This window comes from Diadema antillarum, unplaced genomic scaffold, assembly GCF_040938485.1.
Source record: "Diadema antillarum isolate AM-2024a unplaced genomic scaffold, OU_Dant_1.0 seq00001484_RagTag, whole genome shotgun sequence".
NCBI classification, from domain to species: domain Eukaryota; kingdom Metazoa; phylum Echinodermata; class Echinoidea; order Diadematoida; family Diadematidae; genus Diadema; species Diadema antillarum.
The window spans coordinates 185,413-211,092 of NW_027272223.1; the positions used below are offsets into that span (position 1 = coordinate 185,413).

Consider the following 25,680-nt stretch of genomic DNA (forward strand, 5'->3'; position numbering starts at 1 on the left):
TTACCGCCATGAGACCACCAGACGTGTCCAGATCATACTGGACAGTCGTAGCCATCTTTTCATGTGTGTCTAAGGTCCACTCTTGCACAAAAAACACGGGAGAGCTCAATGCAAATATGTAATGATTTCCTGCGAATATGATGGGCTGCTGGTTGTACGGTACGGGAATACATCCCTCCTCAGTACGGACAGCAGTACCCGAACTCCTCTGCTGCTAGTGCTGGTACAGCGAAGGCGAAGGTGCTGCTCTAACGTTAGATGTTGACGGGCAGGGGTGCTTGATAACCCTTCTTGCTTCCCAAAAATTAGAAACTATGAAATCCCAAAAGACTTGGCAGGCAGAATTGGACTAAGTGTAGCTCTAACTCCTCCAAGTTTGAACACGAAACAATGCTCAGAAAGACTGTTAAATAAAAATATGCAGTCTTCTCTCGGCTCCAGACATCACGGCCAAAATGACTTTTTCCAGGAGCTACGGTGGTGCCGTGCAACTGCGCATGTTCAGATAAATGACAGACATTGCGCATGTCTAACACGGTCAACTTCAAGAAATTGCGCGAAATGAAAAATTGACGTTCCGTATTGTTGTTGTGTATCCCATGTGCGTGTATTGCCAATTTCCGATCAGACTATAATTTGATTGTTCCTATGCTATAGAAGTAGGCCTACTGGAAACAATGGAATTTGATAAAGATTTGAAGCACAGTTTGAAAGTAGACCACTGTGTAATCGATAGTTTGTAGTTCAAGATACTTGTGATACAACCGAGTGGTCTAGTTGACAAGATTTTGCTCTTTTGCTTTTTCTACACCGAGTCACTCTCTTTAGATACATAGTAATTGTCTCAACCGTAGGTCTATATATGCGAGCAGACTGCTCCCCGCACCACAATGTTTAATTGTGAACTAGTTCTCCCTCTCTGTTTCTGGAAATAACTGCTTGAATGTGAATCTATTGATGAAGATTAAAGACGCAAATATTCAACCTTGACTGACACGCCAATAGCAACAACAACAATAACAACAACAACAACCACGACAACAACAATAAGAACAACAACAACAACAACAACAACAAAATTTTATGTTTTTGCGTGGTTTCAGGACAACTCGACTTCGGGAATCCGGGATACATCGCAACCCTGTCTTGCGCACTTGCCAATTTTATCCCTTGAGAGTATTATTGTTCTCTCTTAGTTTTCTAAAGCAGCCGGTTGCAAGTTGATTTAGCCACAAAGGGGTCAATTGATTATAATCTATTATAATGCATGCCTACTTGCACATCAAGATATTTGAAAAGCTCTTGTGATGAACATTCTTTGCGTTTGTGTGCATATTTTGATTTTTCGCGCTCTACTGTTATTAGCTATAGAAAATACTGCACTGATGGGAAAGTTTGATTTGACGAATACTAAGGGCCTATATTATGTCCACAAATAAGACATCATTCTTCGATCTGACTGCCGGAGAAAGTAGGCCTACCCGGGGTATATGCAAGCAAGATGATAAAATACGATGATGCCCTTGGTTAGATCAGGGAGGCCCTCCCTGGTTAGATTTGGGTATAAAAAGTATACACAGGGGTATACTATACAACGTTGTGATGGGGCGATTGTGGTCACAGTCTGTTGGTATAAAAGACGTTTTACGCCAATTCAAGGGAATTAACAATACTGCCCCCTAGTGGTCTCGTTCATGTTACAAGTAGCCTTGACAGATTCTGGTTAATGACTATATACACTTTTCACCACCCCGGGGGCATACGGCATGATGAGCAACGAGATCCATAATCATAGTCTTAACAAGAAACTTGAAATTATAGATGGAGTATATCTGCTTTACATTTTGGATCGAAAGTTAAACAGAAGAAGGGGGAAGTGTAACGGCATTCCTTTTATCCCGACCGGTTTTTATACTCATTATTTTAATATAAGAATTCAATGAAATCCAAATTTTAATAAACATTTGAAAGCACAAACCATAAATCATTCGCACTGATCCTTTCGGTATCCGATCACCAGCCATATTTATGGAGCCAGTGATCGGTAAAAAGTGTATAGCCACGCGTGACCACTATAATGGCAGGCACTTGAGCACTCTCATGTGCGGTGTATATAGATCTATATATTTTGGAGAGTTGATTGTTATCACAGTTATAGCTGAAACTTCATTTCACAAATATTGTATAGGCCTACTACTTTGGAAAATGTCTGAAAAAGTGACGTGATTTCCCAATGTATCTATATGCATGAGTGTCAAACATGCCAGTAAACGTTATTGTGCCATGACTATAGAGTAAAAACAAAACAAAAACAAACAAACAAAACTAGAAAAAAAAAACCGAGGACAATTTTCACGTGTATTTACATTTTGCTGGACCAAAATTGTCGAATAGTCTCTATATAGCTGTGATAGTTTTAAGACGGCTTCAAATCTAAATTCTTGCAAAACTAACAAAAAAAAAGATTAATCACCTATAAAAAAAAGAGTCTCATCATAAGCTAAATTACAAACAAACAAACAAACAAACATTTGTATATGTTAACACTATGAAATTATAAGATTTTGCTGACTCTTGAAATCATTGGTTCCAGAAAAATCCGAACATCGAACATAAATTATTATCTTCTTTTAACATTAACCATTGGCTCCTTATTATACCATCCATCGTCCATATATACTTCTAAGTCATCGACTTTTTTTTATTATCATCATTTTCACACCACGTTATTACTAGTACTTCGGGCTTTCTCCCCCCCCCCCCCCCTCTCTCTCTCTCTCTCTCTCTCTCTATCTTCTTTCTTTTCTGCATGACAGCGAATCAGTGTTGGGATTTGCCCAAGTTTTTTTCTATATAGTGCTTATAGTTGATTCTTTCAACCAATCACTCTTAAGTGGATATATAACTTTTGATCAACACTCTCTCTCTCTCCCTCTCTCTCTCTCTCTCTCTCTCTCTATATATATATATATATATATATATATGGAGTAAGTTGTCCACGTGTTGGCGTGATAATATCATTAGAAAGAAAACTGAAACCAAGTTCATTCTATATTCATCAACAGTTTATTTCGGCACACAAATTTTGCATAATACACTTGCTCGAGAACGAATCGCTCAAAAATTTGTGTGTGTGTGCCGGAATAAACTGTTCGTAAATATAGCATGAACTTGCTGGTTTCAGTTTTGTTTTTGATTATACATACACACACACACACACATATATATATATATATATATATATATATATATATATATATATATATATGCTATCTGTAAAACACAGATATGAAACAATCCATCAGTCCGTATAGCGCGTCTGCCTCACGATCCTGATGACCCCGGTTCGAGTCCCGGGTCTACTGAGCAATATTGTGTGTGTACTGTCCCCTCTCAGGAAGTAAAATTCACTCTGTCCCTCGGATAGGACATCAAAATAATGGAGGTCCTGTGTGTGAGAGAGTCACAGCTCAATGAAAATAATCATAATTATGTTAACATGGTGATGATGATTTTCATTCAAAACCGTAATCATTATAATAACAATCAGAATTTATATATAGATGGTACAATGACCTATAGAGGAGTTATAGAGGAGGAAAGTGAGAAAGAAATGTATATTGAAATAATCTGAACTTGAGTTGGATATTTCAAGTTGATCTATTTCATTTCCAACAAACAAATAATTAGAAATACAATGAAACACTCGTATATACAGATGTCACGAAATCAGTCGCTACCACAATGCGATGAACAGAATAACACTGCAAAAGAGATACAGGTAAATTATCAATAGAGATACAAATAACTGTTACGTCACTGTAGTAAAGGCAGAAACAAAATTGCTGGAAATGGAGGGGACTGCTAAAAAGCAGAGCTTGTAGAATGCAGTTCCCTCATTTAAAAAAAAAATCTAATTGCAAAAAAAAAAAAAAAAATCCCTAAGCGGTATAGTAAAAAAAAAAAAAAAAGAGTAATACACACATACATGCACATCAAGGACGCACGTTAACAAACGCAAGGCGGCTCACTAAGGAAAAATCATGAGAGGATAGAAAGATAGTGAGGAAGGTATAGTAAGTCCGAGGTGGACAAAGGGGGGGGGGGGGGGGGGGGGGGGGAGAGGGAAATGGTGGGTCATAACAAGGGCACTGGAGACACAGAAGCACGGGCTCGCTGATGAACAAAGAGTGTAATTACCGAAGCAACAACAATTTTGGAAATCAAAAGTAAAAAGAAAAAATGAATTATGTTGCATACGAAGTTGAAATATCAAAAAGTATAAGTTGTAATTACTTTGACAACTTTGGACGTCGTGATAACGCCATTTCTTTAAATCCAAGCCACATAAGAATGGAGTGGTATATATGCACGAGTTACATCAAAGTTTCATGCATACATACACTGCAAAAAGTCCGGTGTTAAATAGTGAACACCGAGCTGGTGTTACATTTTCGGTGCTCATTTATGGTGTTGAATTAACACCTCCGGGTGTCATTTCCAAATATAAAACTGTTTTTTGAAGAGTTTCTTAGTAACTGCACTTCTTGTTGATTTTTAATTTAAACAAGACGATCAAGAATTTTAAAGTAAAATACTAGATTTTTGAAAAAATGTGAAAATAAATTTACACCACAGTAACACCAGCTGGTGTGGTCTCTTATTGAAGCTGGACGGGTGTTAAACCATTCATTAATGCCAACAAATATCAAATCAACACCATGTGGTGTCATTTTTGAATTAACACCAGTACAGTGTCAAAATAACACCAGGTACAGTGTCAAATTAACACCACGAAGTGTCAGATGAACACTTTTCAACACCATCACAGCGCATTTTCTACACCTGTGGGTGTGGTCCTCTATTGAAGTGTGATCGATGTTAGATTTAACACCCATGGTGTTAAATCAAACACCGATGTTTTTACAGTGTATAAAATTAATATCAATAGGAATAAAAGTTGCAAACATGTATATTATGGTGAAATCATTGAAAGAAATAGACACACTGTTACTTTTATACATGTATATAGCGATCGCAATGTTGTTCCTTTTTATTTTTAAGGAAATACTACATCGAAGTTTATGATAAATAAATAAGATTTTCTTTTTCTTGACAAACTCGACATCACAAACAAATGTAATTATTGATTAACATAGCCGCTGATGCAACTGATTGACAATGCCCCACATTGACGCAAATAAGCCCTGATTTAATCAGTGTTTTAGTATAGTAGCCATGACAAAGAAATCATGGGCATATTGTTATACTCGGGCAGGATTCGAAACTACGACCTCCTGATCAGCGTGAGAGGTATATCCACTGGCTTTCGCCTAACAGCCAGTGCTGGTTCGATCCTTTCATGCAGCGGGTATACTGCATGATATTATTCAGTTTGATGAAATTCTTGCGTCGAGTTGTGTTTACTGCAACTGCATGATTTACAACTTGCCCCAAATCGACGTACATCGACGTAAATTTTATGTCCTTTCCGGTGATCAGGAGGTGCAATATAGCCAGGTCCGAATCCTGCTTGAGTATGTACCATATGCCCATGATTTCTTTTGTCATGGGTACTACTAAAACACTGATTAATTCAGTGTTTTACGTCGATGTGTGGCAATATTCGTCAATAATTTGCAACAAAACAACTCGATGCACGAATTTCATCAAACTGACTAACCATTTACCTAACTTGTGATTGCTATATCCGGAACTGGTATATGTCTTGCGTGTGACACTCCTTGTGGAATTACAGTAATTTTGATGGCATGGAATTAATTATACACATTGATTTTCTCGTCGTAATAGGAAAAAAACACGAAAGAGGACTAAAAGTAACACCTTAGACTATACAAATATTTTCCTGTCCCTTTTGTCCATAACAGTTTAATAATGAAGCATCTCTTAAACACAGTGAAGGTGATTTATTACTTTTGCAAAGCGTGTGTGGGGTTTCTTACCTCTTTCAGAAGGCAGGGGAAATGATATTACCTTAACATATTTATTTCAATTAACAAGTGGAAGAATTATACAATTTTCATTCAAAATAAAGAATTGTCTGGAATGTGCATGTGAAGTATATCACGTACGTGGTACGGTGTATCAAAAAAAAAATTAATAGGTAGATAGATAAACAGATGTGGTCAAACGCGTAGTTTTCTGTTCGTGGTCTAGAGTAGAACACATTGTACAATGATCATCTTACAACATATCTGAAACATGTCTTCTCTGAGAAGTCAGCAAAATACTAGTATATCACTGTGATTTTCCCAGGTTTAATAGGAAATCAATATTCGCAATAGCTTGCGATATGTCATCTTTTGTCAGTCAAGGTCTGTTTATTCTCGATGAACATTACTGATGTGTCGTCGGATCACCGACAGACAAGTTTATGAAACAAATCGGGACTTGTCCTCTGTCGGTGGTCAATGTCAATAAATAGCGTCAGGATTGTTTGTAGCTCTATGCGTGATCAATATATATGATGCTGACTGTAAAAAGTGCTGCCGAAAGTTGAGCAATATAGAAATATACCAATACTGAGTACTGTATGATGACCAACAATGAAGATCACTGTTTACATCGGGCAACGCAGTGTGAACTTTGATCTATGTTTTTAGTATTCATTCGTCACTTCCGCCTACGCAGAAAAAGGAGCGTTCATTGAAAGGGAGCCAACGAATGGGAAACCGCGAAATCGAACAAGTTAGCGCATGATTCAATAGCGGTAGTATGCACACACAGGCGCTATTCGGATCTTGGTGGGTGTTCTGTGTTGGCTGGCTCCACGTACGTTATTGAATAAAGCGCGGTACAAAGCAGAGAGCGTATCCTGGAATGTATGAAAACATGGATAGTACAGAGCAATATAGGACGGTTTCTAGTCCGATGAAGAAAAATCCAAAGAGAAAGCGAGTGATAGGACTGAGGGTATCCAGTGACTCCACGCAGGGAGGAAGAAAGTATATGGAAGATGTCATTTGTATCGTTTTTGATCGAGAACAAGACGCCGACTATGCGTGCTTTGCCGTGTTCGATGGCCATGGAGGGCGGGAAGCGGCCGTATATGCTCGGGATCACTTGTGGCAAAATATCAAGCAGCAGGAAGGATTTTTCTCCCGGGAACCTGATCAAGTTATGGACGCAATAAAAGAAGGATTCCGCGAAACTCAAGATGGAATGTGGAAGGAACGACGTAAGTATGATACTGTGAATATATCATGGCACAATGCTGCGAATAATTATAACAATTAATTCCCGTTCTGCGTTGTAATGTTACGTATAGGTATATGTACGTACAAGTACCGTAGCCTCTAACGTTAGTAGTAGTTTTCCATAGAGAGAGAAGCGAGCGAGGTTCATATCGCGGGCAACACGCTTTCAAAAACCACCCATTTCCTTTCACACACGTCCCCACAGAGACTGCGATGTAGTAGCTAGTGAACGGCCGCGGCGCGGCGAGCGATTTCTCGGTCGATTATTCATTTACTGTAACGTTACTGTATGTAGTGTAGAAAGTTCCATAAATTACATCACTGCCATGGGGATTTTGACAGGCTTTAACTAAGATGTTAAAAGTGGGAAAACTGGACGAACCACCAGATACACAAGAGTCCAGACGTGAAGAATGCAAAAACACTAACTGTCGCCTGTACTATAGTGTATTTGTATTAACATTACTATTAACAATCATGTAACTTGTTATTAATACAATTCTACGTTAATTAATTATTTAATGTTAGTAAAATTGTAAAGGAACTGTTATAAACTGAGGCTAGTCTGTCTGTTTGGACTCTGTGCGTGTTCGGTGTCGATGTAATTTAGCATTGTCTATAGGACCTAGACTAGTTGTAATTAATAAATATTTATAATAGACTGTTTTATTAATTAATAATAATAATAAATTACAACACAACAGTCACAGCACGGTAGTAGACCACCACAGGTCTTCTGTTGAGAATGAGAAGGGCTTTAAGTTGTCTCGAACACTATGGGTTTTGTGATCACTTAACGCCCTTATCATTCTCAACCGACGGAAGTACAAAAAGCATAGTAATTTAAATCTACTAACACTAACAGTACCGGTAACAGACACTTCTACTCATCGACCACCTAGAACCTCTATTTTTAGATCGACCACCCTCACGCAATGGCTTTCTTGCGTATAAAGTAAAAAATACGCGTGGGACGAGGTGCAATACGCTGGAACATTGGAACATAAATAAAAATCAAGAAAAATTATAGGGGGATACAAGTAAATACCCTGAGCCTGAGGAAACAGGAGGAAAAAGAATTTAAGAAAATCCTCAATAGTAGGCCTTTTATACACGTTATTGTTAACACATATTTACCCATTTACCCATTTACCCATTTACGTGCTTTTCAATGGGAAAACGGGCGGTCTTTTTAAAAAATGAGCTACCACGGAAGCACAAAAAAAAACCTCCCTTGTGTTTATCGCAGAGATTTACGTGCATAGGATACGGAGTGACAATCTGAGCCTGGGGTAAGGATCTGCGGTACTTTCTCCCAAAGTGATACGAAATTGAGATAAATCTATTGAATATTTTTGGTGAAATGGTGGTTACAAATAAAGGCAGTTGATGAGTACCGTATTACTACGGTATTAGGTCCAACCATACTATACACAGCCCAGTCGCTGTAAAAAGCGCGACAGGGCTGTACCAGGAAGCAGGAATTAGCGGGATGGTGCACAATAACAAAGCAAACATGCTGCTCACATTGAGTTTTGATACTTTTTTTTTCCTTACGTTTTGACTTACTGTAGAAAAAAGTGCAGAAAGCGGGCTTGTGCTTGTAACTGTTAGGTACAACAGGACAAAGAAAAAAAGAAAGAAAAACAAACACACAACAGCCGTAATCGTACACTGGCAGCGTTAGAAACTATGGAAAAAGGGGGTGGTGCAACGATGCTTAACGTTAGTGCGAACTGCACCGCGTGCCTGAATTTCAGTTTTATGGCATGAAATTCAATCTTCAACTCAAAACGATCAGTATGTAAACACCTTTTCCCGTCTCTCAAAATGACGAATTTTCATGTCAAAATCAACGCCAACAACAGTGGGAACACCCATACACGTTTGTGCGATACAGCGATGGTTGGATCTGACTGTGTAGCTGTAGTTACTGGTAGTGATCTCAAATCAATCACAGTGAGTTTTTCTATGGTAGCCTTAAGATAATTTTGTTTCTGCTTTCTGTCAGTGTCAGCTTGTACCTTGCCTGCACCACTTGCTCTGTAGTGGTTAAAGTGTACTGTGTGTTAAATAATTAATACTTTGGATTTTCATCTTTTTTTTTTCAAATGAATCGTTCACTTTTGTCTCACTGTGTTTTGATTGGAATTTTGTGGAGTTTCTGTCATCACATGTTCATGGTATAAGTATTATGTTAAAAGTCTGGTGTGATTCTGTTAATTTCAATGAGAGGATTGCAAACCCTTACTGAAAAGCAGTTTTGGGATTTCCCATAGACCAGTACTGCACTGCCTGGCTATACTGGATTGGTCTACTGGTAGTTGTATGAATGATGATGTGATCGGATGACATATTTTTTTTTTTCTTTTCTTTTTTCATTTTAGGAATTGAGGTTGTGATTACAACTTGTTTCAAGGTTTATATGATCTTACCAGTCAGTGAGAGCTATTGAACTTGAACAGTATTCTGTATAAATTGCTAGTCACAGGAAATAAAGATCTATAGGTGGGGAAATAATCTCACCTCTATTCTGTTTTGAAAATATATTTTTTTATAATTATTTCATGTCATAGAAAATGATCTTCATGCCGCAATGTACAGTGTAAAAAAAAAAGTTGAACTAGTTGTGCATTAACATTTAGAAAGTTGGAACATCAGTAGTAGTATTTTTAGTTGTGGCAAATGTCATTTTTTACCGGTTTACTTGTATCCATACAAGCTGGATGTTGATAATTTAGCTGTTTGTTTCTTTCTAGTAATTGCACAATTGCAAAGATAAACAGAAAATAGTGCAACTGCATAAAGTATGAAAAAAATATACTCCCATTCCGTACAATGATAAAGGATTATACACTGTATTCCATTTTATAATTACACAGTCCATTTCATAATATGAGCATACAGTTTTCTCTTCTCTTCATCTACAATTGTATTGTACAATGTATCTTTTGTTGTCTTTTTTGAGAAGATTTTAAAGAAATATATACATTGTATATTTTCCCCCTTTTCCTGTACTTACATGAATGGATAATAATAAAACATACAAGTAGTCTGAATCACATGTATTGAGATGAAAAAAAAAATGCATCTTATATATCCTTCACCATTGTGTACCAGCCATAGAAATGAAATTGAGAAACAATGGAATCCCAAGTAAGGTTGATCAAAACTAGTTTAGATTTTATTAATTAGATTTCTCCACGAGGGGAGACATTTTTGTCTTTGCTTTCAGTTTACACTGTTACGTGTACCAACAAAATAGCAGTTACAAGACTCTTTGCTTTCCTGCCTTGTAATGAATGGGGAAAATTTCAAAGTTAATCGCAGGGTTTATTGTCTGTTTTTCATGCTTTTTATTTTTTGAGCGCACTACAAACACAGCACACATGACACACACAAAATTAAAAGAAAGCACAAAGCACAAGAAAAAACAATTAATATACTGTATACGCCGAATATTTCATGAGGTTTTTCACTAATTTCGCGAGTGAGCTGCTATTCGTGAAATTAAAGACACGCGAAAATATTGACTCTAATCCCGAAATGAATGTGACGCACTGTATGTAATACATTTCTCCGTTCAGTACAGGACTCCATGATTGCGAATTTAACCACTTGCGAAATTGTTGGGAACCGGAAGTCGCAAAAATTTGGACTCGCTAAATATATGGCATATACAGTACGTACATACCAACACACACAAACTCACCAATATTTCTCGGGTTGCACTTTTCCTGCTGGGCTTTAACATTTTGTATGATGTACAGGCGACACCCATCATAATGAATTCCTTGGGACTGGCAGTGTTCTTTGATTATATTGAAATTCCATTATACAAAGATTGTAGCTAAACAAATGAACTATATTTAGATATGAGGATTCAAATTTTTACTTCATTATAACTATGTTTTTATAAAGGGAGCACACTGTATGTAAATCTCATAATACTTCTACATGTACGTATCAGATAATCAAGAAAATGTGCAAACAATTTGCCATGCGTGCACTCAAACTGTCAAATTTCATTCTCCATATTTCTGCCCCCAGCAACATGGGCCAAAACCCTGTCTGGTTACCCTAGCACAGCAGGGACCACGTGCAGCATGGTCATAATATGCGGGACAGACATGTACGTCGCACACGTCGGTGACTCCAGGATCGTGATGGGGGTCGAGCAGCGGCAGAGCCCAGACGTGATGAGTGACACGGCCATCGTCGCCGAGAAGCTGACCGTGGACCACAAGCCCGGGGACACGGAGGAGCTGAAGCGCATTGAGAACGCGGGTGGCCAGGTGCTGGAGAAGGCCGGAGTCCAGCGGGTCGTCTGGTCCCGTCCTCGACTGGACCACCAGGGCCCGATCAGGAGAAATACGGAACTGACAGATATACCTTTCCTTGCTGTTGCCAGATCATTAGGTAATGCACATTGTCGGAGTTTGGTAGTATACTGATGGTCAAATTTGGAGCTTGTGGGATTTCTTTTCTATCATTTGTTCTGTCCTGTTTGTATGTTTTACATGGTATTTGATGTTCTTTACGTGAATGAAGTGAAAAATCCAGACATTTTCTCAAATAACACCATTTTTACACTTGAGAAAATTCAATACTCAAGAAATAGCTGTTATGTTTCATGGAAAATCTGGTTCAGTCAAATCGGGTCCTTGTACGAAGAAGGTAATGTGAGAAAAAATGTGTCAAACCTCAGCCTTTATCAATATTTAGTTAATATTAATATATTTGATTGATGTTTAGTTATGTCTTGCAAGAAAAAGAAAAAGTAAAACCAGCAAAGCAGCTCTGAGCCGATCATATTCTAAAATCTTTCATATTCTTTGCAGGCTTAAGCATAAATGTCATAGTTTAACTACTTGTGATTTCTACCTTGTGATGTTCTCAGTATGTGAGTCATGATTTTGGCAACGAGGGTGACGTGCACTCGAAATCTTCTTGCAAATAACACTCTAGTCTATCTATTTTAGATTTTAATGAGTTCATGGCATAGTGTAAAAAGTCTGACAGACTGAGTTCATGGCATAGTGTAAAAAGTCTGACAGACAAAGTTCATTGTTTTATTGGTATGAAATCAACTAGGTTTCTGCTGATACTGATTTAAAACATTGCCTATTCTGCCCTCTGCAGGTGACTTGTGGAGCTACAACTACAACAGCAAAGCCTACGTCGTCTCGCCAGAGCCTGATGTGTCCCACCATATTATCGACCCCGACCGGGAGCGCTTTCTGGTCCTGGGCAGTGATGGACTGTGGAACATGGTCACCAGCGAGGCCAGCGTCCAGATTGTGGAGAAGTACGCCACAACTCGGATGCGGAAGGTAACCAACTCTGGATTCTGCCAATTGTTGGCCCATCTCATTAGTCAAGTGATATAGGGTGCTTTTATCTAACGCAAAAGAGAGAGAGAGAATCACGTTTCAAAACACATTTCAAATGGCATTTACGAACGTGGTTTGAAACACATTTCTCGGGATGCCGCGTTTATCTAACTATCGTACTATTGCAGTTTGAGTGTTGTCACTGCTCAGCTGCTTTGCGCCGTTTTACCAGGGAAGTAAAAGTCAACTGCGTACCACCAAACATGTCTCATCATTTGCACACAAATAATTGGAAGAAAATACAACCAGGAACAGCTGGGAGTTGACCTTGAGATAAAGGCGCGTTTCAAAAGGGCATTTCGTTTATCTACTCACAGAAGGGTGATCATGGTCTCAAACATGTTTTAAAATGTCCTTTGAATGGCGTTTCAAAACGTCATTTCTTAACGCGTTTGAAAACACAGTTGCATTTATCTAACCGCTGAAAATGCCTCAGATGTGTTTAGAATCGTGATTCTACCTCAAAAAAAAAAAAAATTAAATTAATGCACCCATGCAGGCAACTCCCGTATAAGAAAGTCCTTGGGACCGGCAGGTTTTCTTGCATTATGTTGAAATTTCATTATAGCCAAACAATAAAGTGTACAAAGATGTAGATATGATAATTTTAGGGCACGAATATTTACTTTGTTGTAATGAGGATTTTGTGAGAACCGTGTTCGTTAGAACGGGAATGTGTCGTACCCATTTTTTTTTTTTTTCAGATCTATCAATGTCATGTTTGATTTAATGAGACATGAAGACAGACTCTCCTGTATTTGAATCTGGGCTTTCCAATTTTATTTCCTGTAATCATTGCCAATCTAAGGGAACACTCATTTCTGATAGGCCAATGGGGCAGATGATATTGTATCTGCCACACTTGCAATACTGACTTTTACTGACAATGAATTACAAAGATTATTGTGATGCCACTCAAAATGTCTGTATCAAGTGATATTCTGTGCAAAACCAGTAATCAAAAGTTTCTTAGAAATCAATACATCAATGGACAGTCTATCTTGTCACCTACAGTTTGTAGATAAATGAATTTTAAAAGATGTAAATATGTGAGTAGTTAACCCGTTGAGGATGGTTTGATTTTGCTACAACATGCATTTCCCATAGACACCTGCCCGAGTATACTCGGGACTTGTCCTCAACGGGTTAAGATATCTCGGTCATGAAGAAGACCTCAGTTGATTTCTTTTTTTTTTTGAGTAATGCCTATACAGTCAAACTCGGATACCTCGAATTCGTCGGGACTGAAGAAAATGGTTCGAGGTACGCGAATTTCGAGGTACGCGTACGTCGAATTTTCTTCGACTTATCCGAAGTTTATCGTTGTTCAACATAGTATCTGTTGTAGTGCCTACTGATTGTTTGCATGCTTGTCAATTGGAATTGAATCGACTTTTATATGAATGAATTGAATGAAAATCGGAATTGAAATGAAAATTTCAGAAAGAAAGATTTTGGTGGCCCGATCGCGCCACCAAAAAATTCGGATGTTTGCCTTTACTTTTGAAAATGAATAGCGGTAACAATCGGCTAAGTAGGATGCTAAAATAAATGTCAGATGTTTGCTTTTAATTTTGGAAATGAATAACGGTAATATTCGACTCGGTATGATCCTAACATAAATGTCGGATGTTTGCTAATACTTTTTGAAATGAATAACGATAAGACTCAGCTCCGTATGGCGCTAAAACTAATGTCAGATATTTGATTTTGCGTTCGAAAATGAACAAGGATAACATTGGGCTCCAGAAGACGCTGGAATAAATGTCGAATATTTGCTTTGACGTTCGGAAATGAAAAACTAATATTCAACTCCATACGATGGTTTGATAAATGTCGGGTGTTTCCTTATACGTACTTTCGAAAGGAAATAGCAATAACATTCGGCTCCGGAAGATGCTAAAATAGATGTCAGATGATCGCTTTTATGTTCGGAAGTGAATGCAGTAATATTCTGCTCCATACGATGCTAAAATAACTTTCTGATGTTTGCTTTTAAATTTCGAAATGAATAACAACAACATTCAACTGCGTTCAATGGTAAAATTAATGTTTGATGTTTACTTTGACGTTCGTAAATGAGTAACAATAATATTCAACTCCTAACGATGATAGAATAAATGCTGGATGTTTGTTTTTACATTTGAAAGTAAATTGCAATAACATTTAGCTCCGGAAGATGCTAAAATAAATGTCGAATGTTTGCTTTAATGTTCTGAAATGAATAACAATAACATCAAACTCCGTACAATGATAAGATAAATGCCGTATGTTTGCTTTTACGTTAGAAAGTAAATGGCAATGCCATTCAGCTCCGGAAGTTATCAAAATACATGTCGAATGATTGCTTTTACGTTTGGCATGTTTGGAAATGAATGGCGGTAACATTCTGCCCCATACGTTGTTTAAAAGATATTGGATATTTGCTATTACATTTCGAAATGAATAACGGTAATTCAGCTACGTTTGATGATAAAATAAATGTCTGATGTCTGCCTTGACGTTCAAAAATGAAAAACAGTAACATTCGGCTCTGTACAATGATAAAATAATTGTCAGATGATTCATTTCACTCTCGGAAGTGGACAGCAGTACCTTTCGGCTCCGGATACGATAATAAAATAAATGTCGGATGTTTGAAATGAATAACTGTAATATTCTGCTCCCTACGATGCAAGAATGAATAACAGATTGTTGCTTTTACATTTGGAAATGATTAACGGTAGTAACCCACTCAGTTAGATGCTAAAACATATAGCGGATGTTTGCTTTCACGTTTGGAAATGGATAAGGATAGCATTCAGCTCCGCCAAGATGCTAAAATGAATGTCGGTTGTTTGCTTTTACATTTAAAAATGATTAACGGTTATATTCGGCTCCGTAAGGTGCTAACAATACATATACTAATATATGTTGGATGATTGCTTTTACAATAAGAAAATAATAACGGTAACTTTCGGATGCTAACAAATGTCAGCAAATGCTCCCACTTTCTCATTTCAAACGTAAGTTTTAACCTCCTAGTATAAGCATCAACTTTTATAATAATCTCTACGCCTAATTGCTAAATCTTAAAACACAGAATAAGATGATTGAATTTTCTATTCATTTGTGTAAGACATGGGCATCTGTATCGCTTCAATAATGCTTAATATTAATTTTTCTATGTTTAGTAGGACCGATTTAGTTTTTCTTATGTTTTCCCCGGTTTTTTTTTTTTTTTTTGCGTCAGCAGATTTTACTTTCGACCACCAAAAAATAAAAATCAATGACATTGTTGACCCGATAAAGTCAGTGTGGAGCCCTGTCTATTCCATTCTTTATTATGCTCAGCCTATACTTCCAGATCATATACCACACTATTTTCATAATCGCATTGCTGGAAAAAAAATCCAGTGCTTGCGTTCTCGGGGAAGAATAAATGAAACAAACTTCGTGAAAGGCCTAAAAAGTCAAAATATAGGTACTACGCAGGAGATTGATGTTAGAACAGTGGACCGTGATTAATGCCAAAGATATAACTGTCAACACCTAAGCAGGTGCGCCACGAAGGTTAAGAAATCTACGCGCACGGTATGACTACTCGATATCACAATCAAAAATCAGAACACAGTGGTTAAAGAAAAGAGCGTAGTGTTAACGTAAGCACTCCATTGGAGGCTCATTGGCACGGGTGCTATGTGCATAATTAAATCGTGTACGTGTGTAGTAGGTAGGTGTTGGGGTTTTTTCGTGTTTACCATAGCTGTGTAGGCGTACGGGGTATTTCTTTGGGCGCGCAATTGTTAAGAATATCTACAGTCGAGTGTGAAAAGATTTGTGACATGTCTCAGCTCTCCACACGCGCTTAATCGGAGATGCTGAGTGATGTTGCAATTTCGATTCGAGCAACATGCTGGGAAAAACAATAAGTTAATTAAGATCGGGACATTAGATTTCACTTCGAGGTAACCGAACTTCGAGTTATTTTCTTCGAGTTATTTTCTTCGAGCTACGCGAATTTTAATACACGGAAACTCCATAGGAACAATCGGGACTTTCATTTCGCACCCGAGGTAAGTGATATTCGGCTTATCCGACGTCGAGGTATCCGAGGTTGACTGTATATAAAACCATCACCTCAACTTAGTTCAGCTAAGAGGTCAAAGATCAAAGAGTTTTGTAGCCATTTCAATATTATGTCATTTGGTAGAGACCATTTAGGAAAAGCATCCAAGTTAGGAAGCATCGTGCTGTCAGTTAATAAGAGTTGTTGTGACACTGATATAATAAATATGTCCAATTTTGTGATCGCCTTGGCATTGGTGTTCACTCAGCAGTTTTCTCTCTCTCCCGATGCTTAGGGTGACTCGGGAAGTGAAACGGTTTCCCATCAGCTGATCAAGCGGGCCATGGACCTCTGGAACTACCACTTACTGCGGGCAGACAACATATCGGTCATCACCGTCTTCTTTGAGTTCCCAGACTTCATTGAGGACGAGGAGGACCAGATTGATCTGGACGCTGTGAAGGAGTGGCAGAACATCGGGCTGACCGTCCAGGGGGAGGAGGTAGACGAGAATGGGGATAACTTCGTGCGGCCCGCGCTGATCCGCCGCCACGCCTGCAGCAAGCTCTCCTCCATGGAGAACTACAACCGCCTCTACTGCATGTCCAACAAGGAGCGGCGGCAGTATGGCAACGTCCCCGCCCCCCACTACAAGAGGCGCTACACCGATGGCCTGGAGGTCCCGCAGCCGAAGAAGCAACGAGTGGAGCCAACGCATGAGCTGGCAAAGCCGCGTCAGTACCCACCGGAGAAGGTGTACAAGGTTATACACACAAAGAGCAACATTCGGGTGGAGTACGCCTACGATGTGGACAAGCAGATGGCGAAGCAGATGGCGAAGGAGACCCCCACCAAAGTCAAAGCTCGCAGAACATTCCTGACGAAAAGCGGGCCGATAGAAGTCCTGTACGAGTGTGACCCCCCGAGTCCAGCGGGCAAGAAGAAGAATGCCTTCTCAGCGCCGTCAAAGAGTGGCTCAAATAAGACGTCCCGCAGGGTTCTCAGTCTAGACGACAGCGCCGTGGTGGGATTGGGGAAAGGATCTCCCCGTTTGACGCGATCGGCAGCAAAGCGGTCAAGGGTCATGAGCATGCACATGACGCGAGCGAAAAGAGCGTCCCTGAATGGGAAGTTTGCCGAGATGCATTCACTCAAGAATGGTGTCAAGCAGTTGGTGAAAATGAGATAGAGTTACTCAAATTTCCTTACCAGAACTGAGGCAGTGCAGTAAGAGTCAGTGCACTGGAGCTGTTGCAAACTCTTCTCTATTAACTCAAACGTAGGTATGCTGTCTGGTGTGAAGCTTGCATTCCAACAAACCAACCCCCGCACTACATAGTTCAGCATCTAGTGAGTGGTTAGAACTTGGGTGCGCTGTGAGAGTCTGGAGTCTTTCATTCTACGCAGGGCGCCCTCAGTCACTCGGGACAAACTCTTCAGGGGCGTAACTTGCCCCAGCGAGCAACCTCAATTGAAATTGTGCCTCAACGCCACAGATCGTAGTATCCGCAACACTCGATGAAGTGAATCTGGCGGACTGGCGTCTCTGAGCGTGAAAGCTATTTGTGCGGAAGATAGAAAATGTGTTCTTCTACCTCCATTATAATTGTCTTTTAGTTAATTTGGGATGACTATGCGTCACAATTTTGAATTTGTGTGTGGCTTTATTGCAGTATGCACTTGTAAATTACAGGAGACCTACGGACATTCCATACGTTACCAATGTTTGCCCTGTAAAGTGTAGGATAATGCAATCTAATATTCTGTGTAAATAGCAAATGTACATATCGTAGAGTGACAAATGTATTTTATGACGTGTGAATAATGGAGATATTTTCTAGCCACATTTCTTGTTTTGTCAACCTTTTGTCAGTGAGCCTTACTTGGAAACACGTTACTGCTGGTTGGTTTCTAACCTACTCTTGTACACAATGGTGCAGAGACTGGTGAAATTCAAAGGGACGAAGTGCGGGGATTAAGCGGAGATTAAGATCGAAATGTTTCAGATGGGTAGCCTTCGGATCATTGTGCTCGTAATCACCCAGCAATGCTGGTTCTGCCTCATTCATCATGAAGCGTGGAGCAATATCTATCCATTTCTTTCCTCTTCATTCTCAAGGCTGTATATGAAAAACAACATAGAAAAAAATTAGATATCTTTCCTACAAGTGCCGAATACAATGAAGTTCTCAGGGGATTCAGAGTATCCATTGCCATGCGCTTGCAAATCAATCAAGCGCTATCACTGGTGAGAAAATGGTCTTGTGAGCTGGAGGGCACTGACACAAATTTCTGTGCGAAGATGGATTTTTTGGTCTTTGTCAGATCAGATGGGAGTCTTTGATGTTTCAAATTCTGTGCTCGCTCGAAAAGGGTTGGAAAAAAAATGTAGAGATGGTGTAGACAGAACTCTGAGAAATCAACGTAAGTGTGAGAGAAAGGCATGTTTGTATGTCAAAATGTAATCCAAAAATGTTTGCACGACCGTCAGGCTGCAGGATAATCAGCTCTTCTGACGTAGATGGAGTGCACTTGAGGTATTCAGGTACATCAATCAAATCAAAGTGATTTTTACCTTTAATGTACTGTATTTAATACTCATTTACTATTAGATGAAATAATATCAAAAGAAATTGATTGTACTCCAATAAGATCCTCCAAAGTGTGTGAAATTAATCATTTGTGTATTGGTAAGCATTAATGACAATTTGACTGCATGTCAGTGGAATTTTTATGATATTTGGGGAAAATAATACCACTTGAACACAGTGAAGGCTGTGATGTTACTTGTGCATCAATATTTTATCATTTGAAACCCATAGATTTTTGTTTTATATATGTGTATCTGGTCAGCCCTTTTTATTCAATTCATCCATCAAGATGCATCAGAATCAACTTTTAATTACAGTTTGGATTGTATTTTGCTTTTATTTTATACTAGATTTGATTTCATTCTTGATTATTCCTCGCACTTGAAATGAAATTTTCTGTTAGTGCTTTTCCACTGTAGTTTTTTTTTTTCTTTCTTTTACCTTGGTCAAGTGTTTTGTGAACCTGATTGTGCCATGTCCACTGTGTGGTCAACATAACCATCTGTGGGCATCTATGTACCCCAAGGTTTTCTTTTCTTTCTTTTGCATGCTTTCCATGTAGTATGTGATTTTTAGAAAACCCTGTACATACTGACAAGTGACACAGAATTAACCCCGATTCGGCTAGAAGAAGCAAGACAACCGTGTAAAATAGTGGGGTGTTTAGCAGATTTTGTGGAGGGAAGGAGTTAACATAGGCAGTTTCAATGCTGAATCTGTTGTCAACACATGAAATTCAGAAGCTGAGGTGATGAAAGTTTGTTTGTAGTGAGCTGGTGCTGTAAAGTACACAAACACTTTCTCTCTCTAAAAAAAGAAAGAAAGAAAGAAAGAAAAAGGAGCAGCATTATTCTTTGAAACAGTTGTAGCTGTTACTCCAACAGGCTTAGAGATACAATTCCGTTTTACAGACACATGTAGGCAGGATTAGAACACCAAATGAATTCATGTACTCCTTGAGATTGTTTAAAATTCAATGTATCATGGCCATGAACAAGCTCTGTGTTTCGTTAATCTGTTGGTTTTCTTCCATGCAAATGAAATGAAGCAAGCACTGGACTGCTTGATTTATTATTCTAATTTTGTTTTGTTTTTTAAATGTAATGTAATGTAATGATCTTGCTGTTTTCTCATTTTATTTTTTCATGAAGATTCTTCTTCATTCTTCCTACAGTAGCAAGCAAGTTTTGTCAGGTCTTTGTTTTCCAGTATGAGACTGTCAAAATGCAGACTGCTTTACAAGTACAAAGCTTAGAGATAAGGGTCTCCAACCTAACTTGTGGGTGAGGGGAAAGTAAGCACTTGAAATAAGAAATCTCAGATAGCTTTAGTGTTTATTGCTGTGATGTCCATAGAAATGACGGACTGTCAACTGTGAAATGGCAGCAGGGGAGAAGTGTTTACATGTCTGCCTTGACTCGACATTACAGTATCCTGCCAGTCATGAAGCAGCTTGTAGCATCAAGCATGCAATGACATGCCTCGGGGCATGACTACACATGACCTACATAATATGTACAGTGTACATGTCTGTGTGAAACAAACCTCAATTAATTTGCATACTATGCTCCTCCTCCTCAGGGTTGCCACGCCCCCTGCCAATTGTATTAGCTCTTCCTGTGTGTATGCAAGCATATCGTGATCTGATGGGCAGATAGCAGAGACGTGTGCAGACATGCATTCTTAGGTCTTGCAAACTAAATTGATTTGTACACAAGCCTTCACTTAGTATTTTGACTACTATGGTAGCACGGTCTTATAGGTAGCACTAACTTATCCAAATTGTCTGTGTTTAAATTCATTTTTTTTTAAAACTCTCTCTCTCTTCCAGTTGTGAGAAATTTTATGAGCACTGTTAGTACTTACAATTCAAGCGTTTAATGAAGGTATCGTGTGGTATCAGTTCTGAGGGGACAGTGGAGATTGTTGTTGGGCAAAACTTTTCCTTAATAGACTATCAGTTTTGATAATGGTAAGGTTGCCCAACAACTCATTTTTGTCTCATGCTACTTACCTGACTAGGCAAAAGGTTTGTGGCAGATGATGAACTGGTACTCAGCAAATGGTCACTGAACATGTCTTGATCCAGCCTTGGACCAGTGCTCTCATTTTGTGATGGTCCGTTTTGACTAGCCAAAGATGCATTACAGAATGAAGGCTCAGTGTCACCCAACCACTTAAAAAGTGTCCTTACTTTTCACACACCAGCCAGATAAGGTTGGATTGCTATAGCTGTGTTGATTCTTACTTTTAGATGTCCCCATTTTTATCGTCAGGAAATCTTAAGAACAGTCGAACCACCGTCATGGCATCATATGAATAAAAACAAATATTACAGTAAAGGGTGGGGGGGGGGGAAGAGATTAATTCACGTATTGTGGAAAAAGTTACAGCTTTCCACAATTTTTTGTTTTGTTTTGTTTTTTTGGTGATGCTGGACTTTCTATAACTGTGCCATGTACATTCAAGATGACAAAAAACACACCTACCTCCATTTTTTGTGATCTTGCAGCTTTGTTAATAGCAAAAGTTAAATAAAGAAAAAATCTTGAGCTTCACAACACAGTCAACAGTAAGGGCATCTGCCAAGTGTTACTAAAGTCTTTCTGAATCATTCTGCCCTATGTGTAGTGGTAGCACTACATAGTCTACTGATCAGTCAATGTATAGTGTATACGCCGAATATTTCAGGAGGTTTTTATTTTCGTGAATTTCGCGAGTCCGGTGCTATTCACGAAATTAAGGACACGCAAAAATATTGACTGTGATCCAATTGTGCATGTGACGTACGGGTGTTCATTTCTCTGTTCAATTACATGACTCCATGATCACGAATTTGACCACTCGCAAAATTGTCGGGAATACCCGATTCGCAAACATTTAGACTCGCGAAATATATGGCGTATACAGTAGTTCAGCTAGTTCTCGTTCCAAACCCTATTGTTATTTCTAGTATCAGAGTGAAAATCTTCCTGTATTCTAGTGGTATATATATATATTTTGTTGACAGCATGCCCGTTGGAAATGTCATGGTAGGCAGTAATGTACAGGAATAGTCAAATAGATTGATAATTTTTCTTAAGGTGATCATAACCTCAGTACAGTGACCGAGAGTGCCATTACATGTGTAATTGTGTGTATGACCGAATTCTTTTTGTGTTTTTTTGTTTTTTTTAGTTGGTGCCTCGCATTCCTAGGGGGGCTTTATATATTGCAGTGTGTGACTCAATGATCAACTTATTCTGTATTTGTCTCAGCAACATGAAAGTTTCCGGTCAGTCATTCCGCGAAAAATCGAATAGAGTGAACACTGTCTGTTCGTCTCATCTTCACTTCTCTCAGTATGTGGTATGAATTGTTAGTGTTCGATCAGAATCCTGCTCTTCTTTGTCCTTATTGAAAGCACTTGTCTGTTCAAAGCCTCAACGTTTTACATTATGCATTGTACCTTGGTCATTACACATGCCCAAGGTTTGAAGGCCATTACAGTACTTGGTATTGTGTGCCTTTGTGTGTGTTTGTGTGTGTGTGTTTGTGTACATACATGTGTATGTGTGTGTGTTTGCCTGTATAGTGTCTTTGTGTTGTACAGGGCACGTAAGGTCAGAAAAATGATCAGTGCCATTGTTAGTACGCTGTACCTACCGGTAATTAACATGTTGGTGCTTGTTGCTGGTGTATATCTCGGGATACACTGAAAAACAGCAATCATAGACCTTTTAGGCTCCTATGTTATGTGAACCTCATTGCAAAAGACCTTCCCAACAACCAGGTAGCTTGCCTAAGGCTTGCCAGACATAGTAAATAAATGTCGAGTTTTATCGCAGAACATGTTTCAGCATCATTTTTATACATTTAGAAGTAAGTCCATCATCAGATAAAGCAAAATAAAACCTTCCCAATGACACCTCACTTGTTGCATAACAACTACATGTAGGTATATTCTTAGAGTTATGATTAAAGAGGTCCCATATGTTCTTATTGCATTCTTTGTTTTTAGTAGGTTTGATATATACAAAAGTACCATGCACTAAGAGCTTCTGGTTGAAATTGTTGAGTGTCGGGAGAACATGAAGGTTTAAATCTTAATTCCTGTTGTCAGAGAATATCATGCTTGCTAAACTCATAGAACACGCACAGGCAAGCACTGCTATCAATAGGTTCACTGTGCATACAGTCAAAACAATACAGCTCTCATTGTCTGGGTCAAGGGTTCTTAATTCTCTTTGTGCCTTTTTTTTGTGGGCTTCAGCTCTGTCAGGGTCATAGTAAGCTTGCATCATTTAGATGCTGTGGACACAATTGTGAATGAACCCGTCTACAATTAACAGAGAGTAGGCAGATGTCCTTTTGTGACACAAGAATGTGTTTAGGACGTGGAGCTTAACTGCGATAAAAGGAGAAATAAAGGATGTAGTGTCAAATTTTTATAATACATATTGTATACAGTATGCACAAACTTCGTCGTTGTGGGATGTTTTCCATCCTGGTGTGATAGTCTTGGCTTAAAGAAGTATTCAGCACTGAGATGGCTAAATTCCATGAATTATTGAACTTTGCTACCTGAGCTGTATGATGATGTTTGAATGCATACCCCCCTCCCCCCCCCCCCCAAAAAAAAAACAAAACAAAAAACAAAACAAAACAAATACACACACACACACACACACACACACACACACCAAACAACACACAAGCAAACAATAAACAAACAAACAGTGCTCAAGCAACTTAAATATTTGAAGTTATGTTATCACCTTTAAAGGATGGTATAGTTTTGGATATGGTGGGGATTCAGGTTTTAACTCTTTCCCCATCTTTGATTTGGAAAACTTGCTCCACTTTATTTTTGGATATCTCAGTAATTTCAAAACTGATCTTTATCAAATAAACTTTCAATTCCTCTTAGAATTGTACGCTCTTTAATATATCATATTAATGGTTTATATTTATCTCACAGAAAGTTAAAATCTGAATCCCCATGCCAACCAGAACTACACCAGTACCATCCATGTAAAAAGATTTGTTAAAAAAAAACACCACCCAAAACAAAATAAGTATGACCATGCTAATACACCATTTACTGTACAGTTGTATGTTTTATTCTAACACTACTATCAGAACAAAAATGAGTATGACTGATTGGGTCACTCATAGATTTCACTCTTTGAAGCATTTTGCTTTTGTTTTCCTCACTAATTTTTGATGGCTTGATATTTTACACAATATCTGAGACTGTTAGCATGTCAGAAAAATGCAGCTCAGGTTTTTAAACTGAACACATTGTTGAACAGTGCTTTTAATTTGACACTGAGAGGCTTCTCTATGGTGCACCCATTGAGTACCGGTAAATCAATCTGTAAGACAGAGCACTACAATGATAATATTTTTCAGTGGATAAATGACTGCACAGCAGTTGGTGCCTTCAGCAAAGAGCAATTAGGATATTTCATGTTTCTCTGAATGCACAGATAAGATTTATCACATAATAATGCTTAATCTTATGAGGGGACTATTGGCTATTTGTTAAGTCCATATCAATATATCAACATATAGCAATTGAACTGCCCTATCAGTGGGCATTATTGCAGAAACATGGCTTCTTTGAATTCTGCAGCAAATGTTTCACAAGTTCTCCTCCCCCCCTCCAAAAAAAAAAGTAAATAGTTTAAATTGACCTCTGAACAGAAAGATCTCAAACTTAAATAAGTTTGTCATTATATCACTTTGTCTTCAGTTTTAAATTGTTTCATCAAATGCCATTTGAATTATAACATCATGATTTTGGCCAAACACTTCAACCTGTGACTTCACAAATCCAAATCTCAATACAGTGTACTTCACTAGTGTGCGATCATCTGTGATGTACATACCAGGTACCATTCATACATACCATTCATTCGCATGTCAAAATGAAAATGACCGTTCTGTCATCCTTATGATACTGTAAAACACAATATTTTCGCGGCATGAGCATTTTGTGAATTGGAGCCGACAACCTTTTCACTGCATGAAATTTTCGTGAGTTGCCTCTCACATTCAATGCATATAGTGTAGACAAGAACTTTCATGTGCATTTTAATTTTGTGAATCCTGGCTCTTGCAAAATTTGCGAAATTAAAAGTCACGGGAGCATTCCTTGTTTCATAGTAGACATAAATGTTGTCAGTACATGTACAAACGTGACTGATAAAGCCAATTGGGCATGGAATTTCTTGCAGCAATGTGCACAGGGGATGGGACAAACCTTGAGGAGCGGGGCTGTAAATTTCACAAGAACCCAAGTGGTCTCAAATTTTCTGTGAATGGTGATGATAGAAAACATTTGTACGCTGATAGGTATACAGATACCCAGACAACAGACAAACAGATAACCCGAGAACATAATGTTCCCTGCAATGTTGTGCTGGCATTACATAGAAGAGGAAATC

At 38.5% G+C, this 25,680-nt stretch overlaps 2 protein-coding genes across 2 annotated transcripts in view; one reads left to right on the forward strand and one right to left on the reverse strand.

The window, feature by feature from the left end:
* LOC139709975 (PHD finger protein 12-like) overlaps positions 1 to 418 on the reverse strand; it is a 36,223-nt gene extending 35,805 nt beyond the window's left edge. The window contains exon 1 of the mRNA XM_071621924.1: positions 5 to 418. Coding sequence (XP_071478025.1) covers positions 5 to 55 — 51 coding nt within the window. The 5' untranslated portion in view covers positions 56 to 418. The remainder of the gene's footprint in view (positions 1 to 4) is intronic.
* Positions 419 to 6,841: 6,423 nt separating this feature from the next.
* Positions 6,842 to 18,055, forward strand: LOC139709969 (protein phosphatase 1D-like). Its single transcript, XM_071621917.1, has 4 exons — positions 6,842 to 7,198; positions 11,268 to 11,636; positions 12,360 to 12,550; positions 16,954 to 18,055. Exons 1-4 carry the CDS (start codon positions 6,853 to 6,855, stop codon positions 17,845 to 17,847), a joined length of 1,800 nt encoding a protein of 599 aa, XP_071478018.1. The 5' UTR covers positions 6,842 to 6,852; the 3' UTR covers positions 17,848 to 18,055.
* The last annotated feature ends 7,625 nt before the right edge of the window (positions 18,056 to 25,680 follow it).

Coding starts and splice junctions, on each gene's coding strand:
- LOC139709969 (XM_071621917.1), top strand. CDS start 6,853: ATGGATAGTACAGAGCAATATAGGACGGTTTCTAGTCCGATGAAGAAA. Junction 11,637..12,359: donor TGCTGTTGCCAGATCATTAG/GTAATGCACATT, acceptor TGCCCTCTGCAG/GTGACTTGTGGAGCTACAAC. Junction 12,551..16,953: donor CCACAACTCGGATGCGGAAG/GTAACCAACTCT, acceptor CCCGATGCTTAG/GGTGACTCGGGAAGTGAAAC.